Source organism: Rhineura floridana, chromosome 2 (genome assembly GCF_030035675.1).
Source record: "Rhineura floridana isolate rRhiFlo1 chromosome 2, rRhiFlo1.hap2, whole genome shotgun sequence".
In the NCBI taxonomy this organism is placed as follows: Eukaryota; Metazoa; Chordata; class Lepidosauria; order Squamata; family Rhineuridae; genus Rhineura; species Rhineura floridana.
This window is the reverse complement of record NC_084481.1, coordinates 205,471,422-205,491,938: the sequence shown is the minus strand read 5'-3', so window position 1 is coordinate 205,491,938 and position 20,517 is coordinate 205,471,422. Positions and strand designations below refer to the sequence as shown.

The following is a 20,517-nucleotide window of genomic DNA, read 5'->3' as shown; positions in this document are numbered from 1 at the left end:
AGTTTGCAGGCCAGTTGTGGATTCGAGCACACAGAACAACTAAGACATAAATCCTCAGTGAAGGTTTGTTCACAAAGTAAGGCTTAGTTCTCTGGTTAATCTGGTTCCAGAAAGACTGCTCTCAAACATCTGCTAGGATATTAAGCCAAGATAAACATGCTTGTACACAGAGACTTTTTTATTTCCTTTTTATGATGACCCTCAATTAAACTAGGAAATTTCTAAAACTGAGAAACCTCTGAACAAGTCAGGATAACAAACCACAGTTTGAAGTTCATTTAATACCAGCTTGTTCTGAAGCTGGCATCCATCGTTTCCTGAACCAGCCAAATGGGAAACTATGGTGAAGGACGGCTAGGTTTGATGTGGCTTTTCAAAAAAGTGCCTTATTATTATTATTATTTATACCCCGCCATTTTTCCAAAACTGGAACTCATGGCGGCTTCCAGATAAAAAATACATATAATTAAAAACATACAAAGTCTACATTAAAATAAGATTAAACTATTTCCAATATTAAAACCATACACACATATAGCTAAAAAAGTTCAAACTAGTTTAAAAATGATATAATAGACATTAGCAATGCAGCACCCTTCACGCCCTATCCTTAGCCTTCAATTCCAAAGGCTTGTTGGAATAGGAAGGTCTTTGCTTGTTGGCGGAAGGACTGCAAAGAGGGGGTCATTCTTACCTCCCTAGGAAGGGAATTCCAAAGCCTAGGGGCAGCCACCGAGAAGGCCCTCTCACGCGTCCCCACTACTCGTACTTGAGAAGATGTGGGTATTGAGAGAAGGGCCTCTCCTGAGGATCTCAGGGCCCGGGCAGGCTCATACAGGGAGATACGGTCTGATAAATAGCCTGGACCTAAGCCGTATAGGGCTTTATAGGTCAACACCAGCACTTTGAATTGTGTCCGGAAACAGAGTGGCAACCAGTGGAGCTTTTTTAACAGGGGGGTAGTACGGTCCCTGTAACCAGCCCCAGTTAGCATTCTGGCTGCAGCACATTGTACCAACTGAAGTTTCCGAACAGTCTTCAGAGGCAGCCCCACGTAGAGCGCAGTACAGTAATCTAAACGGGATGTAACTAAGGCATGTGTCACCGTGGCCAGATCAGACAGCTCAAGGAACGGGCGCAGTTGGCGCACTAATCTTAATTGTGCAAAAGCACTCCTGGCCACTGCAGAAACCTGGGCCTCCAAATTTAACGCTGAGTCCAGGAGCACACCCAAACTGCGAACCTGTGTCTTCAGGGGGAGTGTAACCCCATCCAGCACAGGCTGTATCCCTATTCCCTGATTCGCCTTACAACTGACCAGGAGCACCTCTGTCTTGTCTGGATTAAGCTTCAATTTGTTCACATATGTGTTTCAAATGCACTTCTAAATCCAGTGCAAAATTATACCACTGTTGAATGTTCTAATTAGAGAAGTATTGTATAGCAGATCTCTCTGTAAAGCTGGGAAGATAGAAAGACTTAATGAAAGTGTAGGTACATTTGTGATACAGTGGTAGCACATTTTATTTCCTTATTTTAATATCCCACTTTTCTTTCATGGAACTCAAGGTAGCACATATAGGATTCCAAAGCGCCTTTTGTCCAGAAATTGACCAACACACATCTAGATTAGTTTCAGCAAGGTTGCTGCATCATGTGTCTTCTGACCATATCCTGTAGAAGAAATAGTCTTGTATAGGATGCATGGGCCCAATCAAAAACACATCCATAAAACTTACCATTCCCGGACATCCACTTTCTTTTACTGGTCCTTCATGAATGTGTATTTGTTTCGGAAAACCAAGGGCTGTTCATGCACGATATCCTGCACAAATATAAACTCTGTGGTGACCAGGAAACTATGCAGTCACCACATGTATGACAAGATCTTTATTTTGCTATATGTACACACAACACAGTAAGTCACATGCATTTATCTCATGTTATCTCTTGTACATGTGGTGGTCACATAGTTTCCCAACAGTGACAGCTGTGCAAGAAAAGTCTGTGAAGCAGTCCAAGGGGCTTCCAAAATCATGATTGTTTTATAGAAAGCATTGTGTAATTGTTGCTCTCACTGTTAATGCTTTCTAATTAATTTGGTCCCGTTTCCAGGATTTGGTTCTTGAGAAGTTAAAGAGCCAGAGGTTGTCTAGTGAGATGGACAAGCTGGACCAGGAACTGGAGAAGATTGGATTAAATAAGGAGCGTCTCTTACAGGATGATAATGGAAACAATGACAAGTGAGAAGATCACCCATTTCCTTTGGAAGGATTTCCTGCACCATTTGTCTTAGTTTTCCCTCATTTCATTTCTAGGTTCTGTGTAGTTTTATCAAAAGTTGTTCTCTGGTGTCCATACTTCTATCTTCTCCAGTTAATGTGCCTGTGCTAAAGGAATTATGCTAATTATTGTTTCTACAAGAAGTTTATACAGGTAGATGAAAGTCCCCTATCAGAGCTTGAGGTGCTTAGAGGTGGCTTTCTCTTCAATCTGCCAGCTGCACAGAGTGTAGGGACATCTTGCAAGCCGTGGTGAATTAAACTAATAGGCATTTCCACTTCATTGAGATCAGGGATTTACTTAAACATTGCAATTTAGTTAACTCTGCTATGTAATGGTTCTGTTATCCATGCCACTTGCTTCTGAAACCATTTTTAGGTAGTTGTGGACAACTGCAAAGATCCGAGTAGCAGAGGGGTGACTGCAGAAGGAGCTCCTCTCTCTGGCTTTTCCCACTGAAAAGATAATTAGCCCTGTCTTTTCCAACAGCAGCACCTGGAGGGAAGGATCCCCCCAGCACAGTCAGACCTGATGATGCTACTGTCTTGTTTAGAGCAATGGTGGGAAGCCTCTGGCCCACAAGTCTCATTACACCCACCAGGCCTCCCCATTTGACCTGCCAGGCTCTTTTGGCCAAGGTATGGGGCAGGTAAAGATATGACTGGGCTGAAAAGGGTTTTGTAAAGCCTTATGCAGAGAGCACTGCAAATGCCAACTATCAGCTGATCTCTGGGGCTTGCAAAGTACAGTATGCAGGAGCTTGTAAGCCCCAGTGATCAGCTAATCATCAGGGTTTGCAAAGTAGTGTGGCTTTGTCCATGCAGCTTGATTTCAAACTGCATGGGCAGCGGGTCACCTGACTTTATTGTGATGGCAGGTGGTTGGCAGGTGGGTGGGAAATCACTCTGTCAAACCTGATACCCAGTGTGTGGGGAAGATACGGAACTGGTCAGCCAGATCCCATTCCTTATCTCTGGTATAGCAGCATGCATCCACAATTGCTGGGATGAAAATCCTCTCCCATCTGAGGCCCATCCCCGATAGTGCCCTTTTGCATGTCCAAGTGCTTTAATTCTCATTTAATGTTTCTAGCTTCATAAGTATACATTTGCAGTTGAAAAAGTATGATATTGATGAAAAATGGGTCCTTGGGGTCTCATTTCTAATATTCAGGAGGAATAACTGAAATTTCTCAAGGTTAGGATTTGTATCTTTTCCATTATTGACATGGTCATTGTCTCACAGGAAATACAAGATATTCGAAAGCAAAACTGAATGTGCCCTAAAGACAACACTAGCTGATAAAGAAGAGAAAATTGCTTTATTGGAGGCTCAGCTGCAAGAGTTTCTTACCTTGAATCAGCAGTTACAGAATGAACTAAACACAGTAAGAGGGGAAAATTTGTTTCATGATATAATAGGTGGTATTGTATGTTACCAAAAAAATGCGTAAATTAGCCACTTTTATTTTGGAGAAAAAGCAATTGTGGGCCCTGCTCTGGAAAATGTGCTTAGAATCATAGAATAGTAGAGTTGGAAGGGGCCTATAAGGCCATCAAGTCCAACCCCCTGCTCAATGCAGGAATCCATATCAAAGCATTCCCGACAGATGGCTGTCCAGCTGCCTCTTGAATGACCCCAGTGTCGGAGAGCCCACTACCTCTCTAGGTAATTGGTTCCATTGTCGTATGGCTCTAACAGTTACGAAGTTTTTCCTGCTGTCCAGTTGAAATCTGGCTTCCTGCAACTTGAGCCCATTATTCCGTATCCTGCACTTCTCTGTGTGACAACCTTTCATGTACTCGAAGAGTGCTATCATATCTCCCCTCAGTCTTCTCCAGGCTAAACATGCCCAGTTCTTTCAGTCTCTCCTCATAGGGCTTTGTTTTCAGTCCCCTGATCATTCTCGTTGCCCTCCTCTAAACCTGTTCCAGTTTGTCTGCATCCTTCTTGAAGTGCGGAGACCAGAACTGGATGCAGTATTCAAGATGAGGCCTAACCAGTGCTGAATAGAGGGGAACTACCGTATATTCCGGTGTATAAGACGACTGGGCGTATAAGACGACCCCCAACTTTTCCAGTTAAAATATAGAGTTTGGGATATACTCGCCGTATAAGACTACCCCTGCTTATGACATGCAGGTACTTAGCAGGAAAACTGTCACTTATAAACTTATAAATATTAATATTTGGATTGTCCAGTTGTTTTGTTTTTGTGCCTAGGAATTACCACCAAAAACTGGGGAAAGATGTGAGAAATCTTTTTTTTAAAAGCAACATTAAATGCCTAGACTCTAGTTTCCAACACTATGGAGTATTTATTGATTGATTAAGAGAATTTATATCCTGCCCTTTTGCTGTTAAAAACAGAGCTCAGCACAGCTTACAAATATAGTAAAAACAATAAAAATACACAATCAGAAAAACAAGCCAAAATGTTAGGAAAAGGAGTCTTTCACACCACATGCTCAGTTCTAAATACTGTTGCAGCAAGTTTTACAAGTTCCTCCAGTATTCCACTGGTGCAGGCACTCAGACATTCAAAGTACTGTATGTTTCTTAGGTTTTATAAAAGCAGAGCTTTGCTTAACTCAAAATTTCTTCTCCCTTTCATAACCACATCTACACAGGTTCCACCTCCATACTCAAAATGAAACTGAGCCTGGAAGTGTACAACAACCCCACACATACCTTGCTAATTCGATTATCAATGCCAGGATGTCTGTCTTATCGACTACTCTCCTGCTCCCCCCCCCCCCACACACACACCGGGCATCATGAAAGACCCAGTCCTGGGCTCAGAAAGAAAATAAATATCTGGTCCTCTTCAAAGTATTGATAAGCCTCTTGTTTTAATTGAAATAATAATTATAAATTCTTGTTCTTATCACTAATGGGAGTTAATTATCTTGCATATGCTGCTGTTGTTTCTATGGCTGTAACGGAGTGAGGTTAAAGATAAGTGAAATGCAAATAGGAAAAAAAAATACAGAAGGCAGTAACACTTTCCTAAATGAAATACCATACCAACCACAACAAGATTCCTATAAGGCAAAAAACTAAGCATCTCACAACCAGTCAGGATTCCTAACCAAAACCAAAAATATGATAAATGAAGAAATATTTATATAAGCATAACTATCAAATATATTTATTATTTACACAAACTGTAAAGATATTTATAGTGCAATCCTAAATTTATTTATTCAGAAGCAAGTCCCAGCGTATTCAATGGGGCCTACTCAAACAGGGACAGAAATGCAACCTCAAGTGATAAGCAACTTCATTCACACAACCCAAAATTCCGAATCATGCCACTTTACACTGTTTTGCAACTGTTTATACTTGTTTTTATGGTTATTGGATTTTAAATGGCTTTATTTCTTGTTGTGAGCTGCCTTGGTTTCCAACCCTACCTCACAGGGGTGTTGGAAAGACTCCATACACACACGCACACACTGCAGATATATAAATACATACAGCCCATATAATAGTTTATTGTCAAACCAATTGGTCATTGCAGAAAAATCAGTATTAGTTTTTTAAAAATCAGTATTAGTTTCCTACAGAATAAAAACTGCAATACCTAAGTAAGCCCTGCCTACTTGCTTTAAAATAGGACTTGGGGGGGGGCAGAAAGAGAACACAAACACAATTCTTTTTTACATTCACTCCAAAGTCCCATTGATTTTCAGCACATTCATAATCATGTCTACTCAAAAGTAATTCCTACTGAATTCAATAGGATTTACTCTGGACATATGGGATTAGCACTGTTTTTACCCCCAAAAGCAACTATTGGGAAGGTTTTCAAAACACTGCCCAGGATCTGACTCCTACACACAACAGGGGGGAAAACTGAAATGTATATACCTACCCAATTTATGAGATTTTCAGATAAACAGGAGGGGAAACCACCATTTTCTGGCCTCGCAATGAAGTTTTGCAGACACTGCCACCAAACAAACACTTCACTGATTGGCTGAAATCCTGAACGGGCGGGGTTAAAGCTACGAAGTGCTATACAGTAGTTTAAAAAAAGATTTAACCGGGGGGGGGGTGCCTGACGTTTTTATATATATCTCGAGAACCGCACCACCTAGAAACTTAATTTTTTTTTTAAATGAAAGCTGAGAATCTGGGCCACCTAAGGGGTTAGCCAGGCGCCGGGTGGCATGTTTAGAATCCGGGTAAAACCCGGCTATCCGGGCAATATGGCAACCCTAATAAGACGACACCCGGCGTATAAGACGACCCCCGACTTTGGAGAAGATTTTCCAGGGTTAAAAAGTCATCTTATACGCCGGAATATACGGTAATACTTCACGTGATTTGGAAACTATAATTCTGTTAATGCAGCTCAAAATAGCATTTGCCTTTTTTGGAGCCACATCACACTTAATCCAGATTGGGGTCCACACCAGTTTCCAGCCCATTGTGCTCTTTGGTTGCTGTTGCCAACAAAAATGTTGTTTGTAATTATAGTCAGGGGCAAAAAGCAGCCAGGATGGGGGTTTCAGCAGAAAACTTGTGTGGGGGCCTGATGGAAAACACATCATAGATGGGTCCTTGTATTGCTTTTTCTTCAAAATAAAAGTGTTTGTTTGTTTGTTTATTATTTGATTTATATCCCCCCATTCCTCCCAGCAGGAGCCCAGGGTGGCAACATGCAGTATGGCACAACATAACATGCAGTATGGCACAAAGTTTAGATATTTCATGAGGTTCCATGATGAGGTTTGTTCTGTTGATTAGGAATAAGTCATCTGGATAGGAGCTTGCATTTCACTATAATGTTAATACTTGTATATTGCAGATGAAGATAAGATGCATGTGATACATAAAAGTTATGCTTACAATTGATATGCATCACTAAAGACAGAAACAGGCAAGATGGTTCTTCTCATCTCCCTCATGCTATACCAGTAATATGTGTGTTCACCTAATTGCCTTGATCAGGCATTTGTCACTGGTCACTAACAGAGCAATTCTAAATAAAGAAAGCTGGCTTTGTTGTTGTTGTTATGCGTCTCCAAGTCGACTGCGACTTATGGCGACCCTATGAATCAATGACCTCCAAGAGCATCTATCATGAACCACCCTGTTCAGATCTTGTAAGTTCAGGTCTGTGGCTTCCTTTATGGAATCCATCTCTTGTTTGGCCTTCTTCTTTTTCTACTTCCTTCTGTTTTTCCCAGCATTATCATCTTTTCTAATGAATCATGTCTTCTCACTACGTGTCCAAAGTATGATAACCTCAGTTTCATCATTTTAGCTTCTAGTGGTAGTTCTGGTTTAACACCCAATTATTGGTCTTTTTTGCAGTCCATGGTATGCACAAAGCTCTTCTCCAACACCACATTTCAAATGCGTTGATTTTTCTCTTATCAGCTTTTTTCACTGTCCAACTTTCACATCCATACATAGAGATAGGAAATATCATGATCTGAATGATCCTGACTTTAGTGTTCAGTGATACATCTTTACATTTGAGGACCTTTTCTAGTTCTCTCACACACTATTGAAAAAAAAATGGAGTAAAGTCTCTTGTAAGCTCAGAACAAACACACACAGGGAAGTCATCTCTGCTGAGGATGACTAACTCTGGTTCATCTTTGTGTGAGGTGTGGTGAGATCTTTTGATCACTCCTGATATAGAGAGAGACAGAATTATCTGCCTCAGAGGAGGTTGCCTGTTGATTTACTGAATGAGTCACATATCTGGCTTGTCTCGTTTTTGTCAAGAGGTACTCTTAGAACAGTGACTCAAACAGGAAAATGGGTTGGGCATTACTGAGGACGGATAATTTTGGATTCCATCGCTGAAGAAGCTCTGTTCTCATCTACATGCTCACCTAAAAGTAAACTTTTTGGATGAACAGGCCCACTACCTTTGCTGGTTCTACCACCCTCAAAAGTTCAGAGGTATGTGTAGCCCAGGAGAGGGCATTCTCTGTGACAACCATTAAATTGTGGAATTCCCACCTGGCACCTTCACTGTACAGATTTTGATGGATGCTAAAGACGTACCTCTTTACCCTGGCCTTTGGTCTTTGAGATTTATGTGTTCAGGACCCACTCTATTCCTGTGATAATCATTTATTTTAATTGCTTTTCATACTGAATTTTAGACTGCTGTAACCCGCCCTGGAACCTGCTGGTGAAGGGCAAGATTACATAATAATAAACAATGGCATCCCCTGTGAGAAGTTTGGTAAATACTGACCTATTGAAGTCTTGAAGAGCACAAAGCCCCCAAGAGGTAGATTGTAGAAATGAAAGATGTAACAAGCAATGAGAGGTTCTCATACAAAATCACCATCCGTGTAGAAACATTTGAAAACAGGATTCCATATATATTTAAATGTTTATATAAAAAATAATAGAAATATTAATAGAAAAGGCAGTAAAAAAGAGGTAGTTGAAGTAGTGAACACTGAATGTTTTCAACCAAAATGAATGGCCTTGATCAAGTGTTTTGGGATCCGTTGAAAAAGGCCTCTTGGTGTTAGGCTGAGTTCTGTAGACATCACAGTTGTATTCATTGCAGATTTTACAAACTTTATCTGTATTACAGATGAGGAAGGACTTTGAAGGTCTCAAGCAGAAGCAAGAGGATGGAATCCTTATGCAGACTTTGTTGAAGCAGCCCTCTGAAGACTTTGTTTCCTGTCATCAGGCAAAGGAAAAGTGGGGAAAGGGACACACAGAAGCCACCATGGAGCTTCTGAAAGTGAAGGACAGAGCTATAGAACTGGAAAGGAATGTAAGTTTTGTCCTTTCAAATACAGGCTTTACTGTGTTGGTTTACATTCATTCTAGGTGACACATGGGGTTGTATCCAATGTATGTATTTTTATTATTACATTTACATCCCATCCTTCCTCCCAGAGAGAGCCTAGGATGGCAAACAAGAAGTGATAAAATACCAAAAAAACCCTTTAAAAACATCTTTAAAACAAAAAGTCTTTTAAAAAATCTTTAACAATTACAGTACAGACGCAGATTGGGATAAAATATCAGAAATGGCTTTCAAACCTTTTCCACTTCCAGGAAACCCTTTCCATATTGACTGGTCTGTCAAGGCATTTTGTGTGTTTTGCAGAAGATACTGGTGCATGTTTATGGCATGCACACACTGCTGAGACACTTTAGGAACAGTAAAAGTGCCCCCAAACATGCTCACCACTGCCTATGTTGCATATTGGAGGGGAAGATCAGTATTGGTGGGCAAGCTGTCATTCACGGACCTAGTCTGCCATTATAGACCACACTGAGAAATCGTGATAGCCTTCCTAAGGGTCCCACTTCTCTCCTGAACACATCTTGAAGCCCCTGATTTAGGGAAAAGAGAATGGAAGCTTCATTTCATTGCTTCTTCATTGTTTTTTTATTATTTATTACTGGCATGAAAGACTGGGGCATACGGGGTACTTGCAACCAATTTCAGTAATGTATGCACCATTGCTCATTCTAAAAGTCTACAACATTAAAGCGTTGATCTATTTTTATTTGAACTACGGAAGATAATGTAGACTTCCCGTGCATCCGAGACGTTCTCCAGAATATGTAGTAGTTGAACTTTTTTCCTCCTGCATTTTCAATTCTGTTTCTCTCTCAGAACGCAGCCTTGCATGCAGAGAAGCAGCTTCTTAAGGAACAGCTAAAACATTTGGAAACTCAGAACACCTCCTTCAGCAGTCAGATCCTGACACTACAGAAGCAAAACGTCTTCCTTCAAGAGCACAACACTACAATGCAAACACAAACAGCCAAGCTCCAGGTCAGGAGAATCCCTAGGCACCTCTACAATAAATGTTCTAAGTGTCTTAGTTTAGAATGGGCAAGAGTTAGCATCAGTCTCATCATTTTGAGTGCGAATTCAGTAGGGGAAAAAAGACGGCCCTCTCCCCTAAGGTAGTGGAACTAATAAATTGTTGACTTTTCAAGAAAATTGGAATGTCCTTGGATTTTGTTTGTTCTTGATTTGGTGCTATTAAGGTTTTAAAAAAATGTTCACAGAGTTAGTACAGAATTGTTGGACTCCATCTCCCATCAGTCCCAGCCAGCATGGCCAATGGTCAGGGGTAATGGGAATTGTAGTCCAGCAATTCCCCATTCCTGATCTGAGGCAATTGCAGTAATATAACATTTTGATTGTCCTTTCTTTTGGTATACCATTATGAGCGTTTATCAACATATTCAAATGAAAGTGGCTAAAAATTCAGTTCAAATTGTATGTGTTATAACAAATAAGAGGAGCTATGACTCTATGGTGTTGAAGCTGAAGTAGGCTCCTTCCTTTTTAGAGCTGAAAAGGGCCTTTAGTTCAGTTGTTTGCAGTGAGGAAAGATCTACGTCCCCTGTCAACAAACTCTCATGGTTGCTGCAGCCTGCCATAGACAGAGAACAAAAGTGAGCATGCAAGAGCTATTTGAAGTGACACCACTGAGAGACTTTAATTAACTTGGCTCAGTTGAACCATGCCATGCACTGCAGTGGAAGATTTGGAGTTTATTATTTATCAATTGATTAAATTTATATGCCGCCCTTCCTCCCAAAAGGAGCCCAGGGTGGCAAACAAAACCACTAAAAACCACTCTAAAACATCTTAAAAAACAAAAGACTTTAAAAGCATATTAAAACAAAACGTCTTTAAAAACATATTAAAAGAAATATCTTTAAAAACATTTTTTTAAAAAAGCTTTAAAAACATCTTTAAAAAGTTGAGAGGAGAGAATGGAACTAGAATTGGGAAGTGGGATTCTTCCCATTTGCAATAAACATTATTCTTACAAATGTTCTGTGTGCACAAACACAAACACACATATACACAGTTACCCATCCACACAGTTTAGAGCAGCCTTTCCCAACCAGTGTGCCTCCAGATGTTGTTGGACCACAACTCCCATCAGCCTCAGCCAGCATTGCGAATGGCTGAGGCTGATGGGAGTTGTGGTCCCACAACATCTGGAGGCACACTGGTTGGGAAAGGCTGGTTTAGAGGTTAATAAACTTCTGGACTCAAGTCTAAAGGCTAAGCTGTGTGTGTGTGTGTGTTTAAAGATGGAAAAGAATTTTGTTTGGTCTGCATTTTTAAGCGAACCCACCATATTTCACACCTTATGGAGTAATACACAGATCAGAATGTAATTCCTTCAGATTTCGTGCTTCTCTGCTTTTTGCAATATAGCTCTCAACTAAAAAAAAACACGTAAAATGCATTTTACAATGCATATATTAGGATAAAATGCATTTAGAGATGCATATATTGAGATAAAAATGAGTATGTTAGGGTAAAATACTTTTAGAAATGCACATGTCAAGATCAAAATGTTATTTAAATATTTAAGAACTTGGAAGATTACTTTTAAAAAGTAATAAATTACAGTTACAATTGCATGGCCCCAAAAAGTAGTAATTACCGTTACAATTGCAATTGCTGTGAAAGTAACAGATTACTTTACTTTTTCTCAAAACTAATCACTACAATTACATTTCATTTACTTTTTTTAAAAAAAAGCCTACAAGGTGCTGGCCTTGGCTGCTGCACATCTAAGTAGCCTAAAACAACATTAAAAATAAACACACACATACAAAGGTAGTAGAATAATTCTTTTATCCATAAGATGGTAATGGTAGTCTCTCTACTGGTAAGGAAGGTGGAGAGGGAGGCAGAGGCCACTACTCAGATCTTTGCACGTCGAACCAAGTGCAACCCCCCTCAGCCAGCCAGCATAATCTCTCTTACTTAACCACCTCCCAGAACCTGCCCTGCCACCAACTAAGGGACACTCACCCAAGCAAACATTTCCCCTGAGATACAAAAGGTTAAAATACTGCAATGCAAATGCAGTACAGTAGCCAGAGAGGGTGATGGAGGCCACTTTGTGTGCCAAGAGCAAACACAGTATTCACACACACACATGTTGTCATCTTTCACCTCCACAGTTCTTTATCTCCATTCTGCTGCTGCCTCCTTCTCCTCCTTTATCCATGTTCTTGCCCTCCGGCTTCTTTTTCCCTTCACTCCATTCTTCACCACTACCACCCATTTTTTTAAACAATTGTTTTCTCCACTCCACCCCGTCTCACTCTCTCGTCTCCTCCTACCCACCCACAGAGCATGAGGGAAGAGCGATGCTGCACAGAAGCCCAGTTTGAGGCACACAGTTTTCATCCACAAATCAGAGGAGCAGAAGACTTCCCCTGCTCCCCCCCCAAGTAATGCCCAAATGTAATGCTGGGAATGTTACAATTACTCCACAAAAATAATAAAATTACTCCTAGTTCTATTACAATCAAAATGTAAAGGAATTATCCACTCGTTCCTCAAAAAAGTAGTGAATTACAAGTAATTCGTTACTTGCAACAAATTACTTTCAAGCTCTGATGCATACTTAAAACTTGAGTACATTTCATATGGATTTTTTTTTTTTTGCCAAAAAGGATGAATGCAGAAGTAGGACAGAATGGACTTATAAATGAACACATGAGAAGTTGACACAGACTAGAGAGAGAGAGAGAGATTGATCCCTCCCTAGTATGTGTCCCTACAAAGTGAGGACCTACTTTTGTTACTAAATGGAGTTCATGAGCGACATAATTCCATCCCCCTCCCCATACTTCACTTCATTAATTTCCTCCCCATCTCTGCTCTGAAATATAAAACATTAACTATCATTGCTTTGTTTAGTTACAGAATTTGTTAGCCACTTTCCATTACAGTGTGATCCCAAAGCAGGGTACAGACCAATAAAATACAATAAAAATCACATTATCAATATAGAAACATAGAATCATAGAATAGTAGAGTTGGAAGGGGCCTACAAGGCCATCAAGTCCAACCCCCTGCTCAGTGCAGCAATCCAAATCAAAGCATTCCCGACAGATGGCTGTCTAGTAAATCAATAAAACAAGCCAGAATCTACACAGTCAAATGACTGGGTACTGAGTACAGTTGAAACACATTCAACCAAAGTCCTGTGTTGAATAAGTAGGCCTTCAGCTGATATCAAGAATCTGTAAGGGTCAGCACCAATTATACCTAACGGGAAGGAAATTCCACAGTCAGGGGTGCCTGTATCATGACTACCTTTTCCTAGCTGTCACATGTTGATTCCCTGGCAGATACAGCACTGCCAAGGGAGTGTCCCCACTAGAACTTAGCATCCAAGCAGGTATATATATATGAAAGAAGGTGCTCTACCAGGTATCTAGGCCCAAAGCTGTGTAGGGCTTTGAATGCCAATACAAGCACCTTTTATAGCATTGCCTAACTTACGCCACAGACCTGAACTTACAAGATCTGAACAGGGTGGTTCATGACAGATGCTCTTGGAGGTCATTGATTCATAGGGTAGCCATACGTCGTAGTCGACTTGAAGGCACATAACAACAGCTTAGGCCCTCGTGCTGATACATTTTTCTTGTTCCTTTGAGAAACTTCTAGGTGGAGAACTCAACCCTAAATTCCCAGAGTGCCTCCTTGATGGCCCAGAACACTCTGCTCCAAAACCAGCAGCTGGCCAAGGAGAATGAATACGACAACCTGCTCAAGCAGAAAGAGCAGCTCAAGGCAGAGTACGAGTCCCTCCTGCAAGACCACGAGCACCTGACCTCACTGCATGAGCGGCAGTCAACAGAATTTGAAATGCTGATAAAACAGCACAGCTGCCTCAAAGCACTGCACAAAAACCTTGACCTGGAGCACAAAGATCTGGGAGAAAGGTTAGGAGTCTTGCTTGTGTCTTGAAATAAATGGGCGATTCAGGTTTCAAGTCCTGGGGGATTTATTGAAGGATTATGTTATAAACCCTTATTACAAATAAGGAAGTAGGGTTGTCAGCTGTTATTTTTTTCTGGTCTCTGCTCCTATGCCTTTATTAACAGCTTGTTCTGGAGACATTAGCAGATTATGTTTGCATTCTATGAAAAGCTTCACCTACAGATTTCTCCAGATCACACTCCTGTTTAAAACCCCAACCACAGATAAAATCTGCCTTTTTTCTGGTTAGTTGATAACCTTCTCACGTTTCTTGTTCTGGAAATACTGTATGTGCCAGTTGTTTCTCCTGTATCAGTTGATGGTCTCAGAAACCAGGTATACATTCATTTGACTACATAGACCTAGAAAGCAATAGTGATTGATAATTTAGGGCTACTGCATTGAGTTTAAGGCAGTGTGAAAGCTCCTTTGGGATGTTAAATTGGCTGAGACTAATATTCAGCGTTTGTGTTGAAGCTGTAGCCTAGTTGGCAATGTAGAGAATCAGTGGGCAAGCTATATGTGAAACAGCCTACTTCACCAAGGATTAAACAATTGTGTGAGTGCAAGAATTATTGCTAATGCATCAGGACTTCCCTCTGCTCCTTTCCAAATCTGCTCCGGAGGGTTGGGGGAAGCCCCAGAACAGATAGGAGGGAAAGAGAGGGGATAATATTTTGTTGCGCAAAGAGAAATCCTTGAAGGAATGTTTGCCTGCGTGCAATATTGAATACAACCCTAAATGTTTATGCTTTTATTTCCATGACTGTAGAGCTCCTTTCTCCATACAAGCCATGTTCTCTCTTGTATGGGAACAGGGTGCACGGAGTTAGCAACTAGGACCACAGGTGGAGCTGCCTCTTGTAACCATCATGAATGTTCTGTGGCCAGTTTGCAAAGATTTTCAATAAGCCATTGCAGGGAAGAGTTTGTAGTTTGGGGTGTCAGTTGCCCCGCCAGCTGCTCCTCGTAGAACTGCTGAGAGTGGAGTTGAATGGACACAAGAGTGGCTGTTTGGTAACAGATTCTGTGAGGGTTTTTTCATGCCATTCCTATACCACAATGCGTCCCTAATCTTTTTTACCTCATTCACCACTTGAAAATCGCTGAGGGTCTTGGCAGTCCACTTAATGGTTTTTCTGCCTGTTGCAGCAATTGTAGTATGTTGGGCTAGATGCTGTATGATTTTGATGGTGTTGCTTCTTTTATTTCTTATATATTGAACTCCATAGAATGCAAATTGTAATATAATAAAATACAAGAAATAAAAAAATTAAAATACATTTTACAATCCATATGAATATTTAATGCAATGGATGTGCCATCTCCTGTCTTTAATTAAATCGATAGACACGCCGCAGGCCACCTGAACGGAGTTCACAGACCACAGTTTGGGAACCCCTGTTATACCAAATAGAGTTCATTCTGATGACCATATTGTTCTTGTGGTGATTACAGTGATTGCTCATTGTGATACCTCAGGACAGACTTTTGTCCCCAGCTAATAATAGCTGTCAGTGGAAAGAGAGCACTCACATAATGTGGTTATTTTCCTACCAGTTAACTGATTGTCTAAATCCATCCTTGTTATCATGGTAGCAAATTAGCAGGCTCCTAGATGTTTGCAGTCAGTATGAAAGAAACAATCTCTCCAAAGAAGATGGCTGACTGCCAGGGCCAGCTCCAGGCATGCAGGGGCCCTTGGGTATCAGCTTGCCCTGCCCCCCCCCGCGCACCCACCACGGCCCCCCTATGGCCCCTCCTACCTGTCTAGTCTTTACCATTGCCCTTAATGAAGATGGCGGCCACGGTTTCCCTAAGGGGAATGTAGCCTCCACCGCCATCTTTGTTGATGGCACACGTGCGTGCTACTCGCACACATCTCTGCCATCAACTAAGATGGCAGCAGCGGCTTCAGTACCTTAGGGAAGCTGCAGCCGCCATCTTCATTAAGGGCAATGCTAAAAAGCCGGCTGACAGGTAAGTGGGAGGGGGCGGATCACAGAAGGGGAGTGGAGGGCCCCTCAGGGGCTCCTGTAGCTCCGGGGCCCTTGGGCCAGTGCCCAACCTGGCCGCCCTATAGAACCGGCCCTGCTGACTGCAGACTGAAAACCTAATAGTTTTAAGTCAGAAATAACTTGATCTGTTGACACAAAAGCTAACCCTTATTCATGAGACAGAATTAGGTATGTAATTAGAAGTGCTTAACTTTGGCTAGATTGCAGCTTATATAAATACATAAAATATGCAGTAGACCATCAGAATCTATTGATACAGAGAAAATAAATCTTTGTTTTCTTATTCATGTTTTTATAGTAAGAAGCATTAAGGCAAAATAGCTGCCATTCTTTCTTTCCTGCAGATATAACAGCTTAATACAATACAAAGCCAAACTGGAAGAGCTGGAAAAAAATCTGAAAACAGAAAAAGATGTTCTACAACAGGAAAAGAGTGCAACTACAATAGTGGCTGCAGAGAACCAGAAGCTGAGAGAAGAGCTGGAAAGGTACCCATCCTCAAGAATTATGTAGGGCCCTTTTACAAGTGCTTGGGATGATATGGTTGACCCCATGTCACTGCTGGGAATGTGTAAAAACCTCTGCCCAAGTGGTTGAGCCCAGTGCCCACCCCATTAGGAATCTAGGAGGCTGCCATTGGTTTATTAGCCCAGCCCTGTCAACACCGACTGGCATGGTTTCAGACAGAGAGTCTTAGGATTGTAAGGGATTGAATCTGAGACCTTTTTGCATGCAAAGTTAGTGTTCACCCACTGAGCTACAGCCGGGTCTGTCAAAACACCAGCCTTCAGTTCACAGCATGGTTGGCTGTGTATGGCTCAGGTCTGACAATACCATTCCTTTATTCCTCAATTCTTACTGTATGTCCCCAAACTATTATTGTTTTCCTTCCTTCTTTCTACTGTTTTTGCACTTTCTAAGTGTTTGCCCCACCTCTTACCAACAGTAATGTGTACAAATGCACCACATACAGACTAGATACGATAATCTGCATAAAGTTTTTATAGACATACCATTATAGTATTTTCATTTCAACTTGGATGAAGTTGCTAACATTTATTCTTCCATATGTTGTATATTTTGTCACCTAGAGATTTCTCCCTGCCCCAGCCATAGGTAAAAGTTTGGAAACATTCTGCAAGGTATTAAATACCACAGGATTGAGGAACAATTGAAATTTTCAGATAGCAAGATTAACATTTTGGTACTAAAATAAAAAACTCTCAAACACTGCTGCAGTAATTCATACCGGTAATTATTTTAGGCAGGGCATAATTGTGCTAAATGGAGCAGGATTAGGCTAGAGCCTTGCTTTTGGAAAACAAAACTTATCATTGAATCTTGTGATTCCTCTCAAATTTTAATATTAGCAAATGTAGTAGTGACTATTCTTTGTTAAAAATCTGCCTCTTTGTTTAGCATTCAGAAGCAATGAATTCCTATTCTTCAGCAGGTCTGAGGTTTAAGCTGTTTTGGTTGTATGATTTAAATCTGCAATAAAGACATTGACTAGCTTTAAATTGCTATTGGAAATTTGAGCAGGGAAGCAGTGAGATGTTTGGTTTTTCCCATTTAGGGTGAATTTCTTACACAACAAGCTCAAAGCAGAATATGAGGGGCTTCATGCCCACGCTAAGGAACTGAAAACTTCCTTGAATAGTTCCCAGCTAGAGCTGAACCGTTGGCAAGCTCGCTATGATGAGCTGAAGGAACAGCACCAGACCATGGACATCTCTTTGACTAAATTGGACAACCACTTTGAGGTGAGATCTATGGACCATGAAATACAGGCAGTTATTGTAGTCAGGAAGATCTCAACAGTCCATAAACGGAGGTTTTGCAAAGCACAGTGAACCATGTCAAATCACTCCCACTGCACCCCTCCCCTACTGCAAAGGGGAGCAACAACCCACAATCCTTGGCTTGGCATTAATATCCATCATGGGGATTGTGGTTTATTTCACTTCCAACAATTTGTAAGTCAAGAACAAACCTTGGCTTCAGATTGTGGTTTGTTTTGCTCCAAACAAACCACAATCCCTGGTTCAGATATATTGGTAGCAAAGGATCGTAGATTGTTGCTCCTGCTTGGTAGCAGAGAGAAGCAAAGCAGGAGTTATCTGCATGTTTGTGGTAACCTTGATTTATGGTGATGTGAGAATGCACCTGTAGAGACCAAACTTTAGTGACATTTACTTGCACTTAACGGCCAGTGATTTGAGGGCCAAATCCGTGTGTTATGCTTGGATTGCTGCCAAATCCTAATACAGTGAAGGGGGCAGGGCTTGAAAGTGGCATGGGAGGCTGGGGAGCTAATCTCTTCCATGCCTTCACCATTTCTCCTCTATGAATGGTTTCTTTAGTAGGCAGACTCGGGCAGGGTAAGGGTTCACCTCCACAATGTCTTCCATCTTGCTTTGTAGAGCTTCAGCAACATCTAGATTGGGTTATGCTTCCTGTCATGTCTGGTTTCATTTTCAGTGAAAATTATTTATTTCGGTGGGCCATAATTATGCTTGCATATCTTAGCACTGGTGATAGGGTTGTGGCATTCAGTCAACTAGTGGCCAATGTAGTTGGTGAGCTTTAGGGTACAAGGAGCCCTGGTGCGGTATTTCAAATTGTGTCAACGGCACATAGGCAAGCACAGACAAGGCAACTTCACCTGCGATGTGTCTGTTGAATAGTTGCTGGCCCGACTAAAAGGAAACTTGGAAGAAGAGAATCATCATCTCCTGAGTCAGATCCAGATGCTGAGTCAGCAGAACCAAATGTTGTTGGAGCAGAACCTGGAGAACAAGGAGCAGTTTCACGAGGAACAAAAGCAATATATGTAAGAGCAGCACTTTCCTTATTTATCTTGTTGTCAGCGATTTTCATGATGAAGCAGGGTGATGAGGATGCCCTGAAGACTTCAAAGGGATCTCTGTGTCTCCTGGGTTATATTAGGATAGCCAAAACTCAGTTTAAAAGGCTTCTGAGCAACTGTGTGATCACTTTGCACAGCTTAAGCATATGGGCTATTGTGCAGATTCCTGCTCCTGCAGGTGGACAATCTGATCCTAGAGTGGGAAAATGGATGTAGGCTAGTAGCTCCAGGTACTCTTGGATGAAACCGATTATCTTGATCCATTTCAATCCGGTTTTAGGCCCGGTTTCGGCACGGAAACAGCCTTGGTCGCCCTGTATGATGACCTATGTCGGGAGAGGGACGGGGGGAGTGTAACCCTTTTGATTCTGCTTGACCTCTCAGCAGCTTTTGATACCATCGACCATGGTATCCTTCTGGAGAGACTTACGGAATTGGGAGTTGGAGGTACCGCTTGGCGGTGGCTCTGCTCCTACTTGGTGGATCGTTTCCAGAAGGTAGGGCTTGGGGAACATTACTCGATGCCCTGGACTCTCCATTGTGGAGTCCCGCAGGAATCGGTCCTGTCCCCTATGCTCTTCAACATCTATATGAAGCCACTGGGAGCGGTCATCAGGAGTTTTGGAGTGCGTTGTCACCAGTATGCTGATGACACGCAACTCTATTTCTCCTTTTCATCTTCTTCAGGTGAGGCTGTTGACGTGCTGAACCGTTGCCTGGCCGTGATAATGGACTGGATGAGAGCTAACAAACTGACGCTCAATCCTGACAAGACTGAGACGCTGTTGGTGGGTGCCTTCTCGACCCAGGTGGTGGATGTTCAACCTGTTCTGGATGGGGTTACACTCCCCCTGAAGGAACAGGTTCGTAGCTTGGGGGTCCTTTTCGATCCATTTCTGTCGCTTGAGGCTCAAGTGGCCTCGGTGGCACGGAATGCGTTCTATCATCTTCGGTTGGTAGCCCAGCTACGCCCCTATCTGGATAGTGATGACCTCGCCTCAGTCGTCCATGCTCTAGTAACCTCGAGATTGGACTACTGCAATGCACTCTACGTGGGGCTGCCTTTGAAGACAATTCGGAAACGACAGCTAGTGCAAAACGCAGCAGCCAGACTGTTGACGGGGACCAGACGGTCCGCACATATAACACCTGTTCTGGCGCGTTTGCACTGGCTACCTATTTGTTTCTGGGCTAGATTCAAAGTGCTAGTTTTGACTTATAAAGCCTTACACGGTGCAGGACCACAATACCTTGCGGAACGCCTCTCCCGCTATGAACCTACCCGTTCACTACGTTCAACATCTAAGGCCCTCCTCCGAGTCCCGTCTCATAGGGAAGCTCGGAGGGCTGTTACTAGATCTAGGGCCTTTTCAGTGGTGGCCCCCGAATTATGGAACAGTCTCCCCAATGAGGTGCGCCTGGTGCCTACTCTTCTATCTTTTCGGGGCCAGGTTAAAACCTTTTTATTCTCCCAGGCATTTTAATGTTAATGTTCATTGTTAAGTTAATTTTATACCAAGTTGTTATATGCTCAAGTTGTATGTTTTTAGTGATTTTACCTACTTTTATTTTACTGTATT

General features: G+C 41.8%; 1 protein-coding gene across 4 annotated transcripts in view; it reads left to right on the top strand.

Moving 5' to 3' along the window:
- Nucleotides 1-20,517, top strand: part of CCDC88C (coiled-coil domain containing 88C) — a 172,293-nt gene that overhangs the window by 133,601 nt on the left and 18,175 nt on the right. For all 4 annotated transcript variants that reach the window (XM_061611966.1, XM_061611965.1, XM_061611967.1 and 1 more), the window contains 8 exons: nucleotides 2,116-2,243; nucleotides 3,529-3,670; nucleotides 8,861-9,049; nucleotides 9,905-10,066; nucleotides 13,736-14,013; nucleotides 16,413-16,556; nucleotides 17,645-17,831; nucleotides 18,756-18,901. In XM_061611966.1, the coding sequence (XP_061467950.1) occupies nucleotides 2,116-2,243; nucleotides 3,529-3,670; nucleotides 8,861-9,049; nucleotides 9,905-10,066; nucleotides 13,736-14,013; nucleotides 16,413-16,556; nucleotides 17,645-17,831; nucleotides 18,756-18,901 (1,376 nt within the window). The remainder of the gene's footprint in view (nucleotides 1-2,115; nucleotides 2,244-3,528; nucleotides 3,671-8,860; nucleotides 9,050-9,904; nucleotides 10,067-13,735; nucleotides 14,014-16,412; nucleotides 16,557-17,644; nucleotides 17,832-18,755; nucleotides 18,902-20,517) is intronic.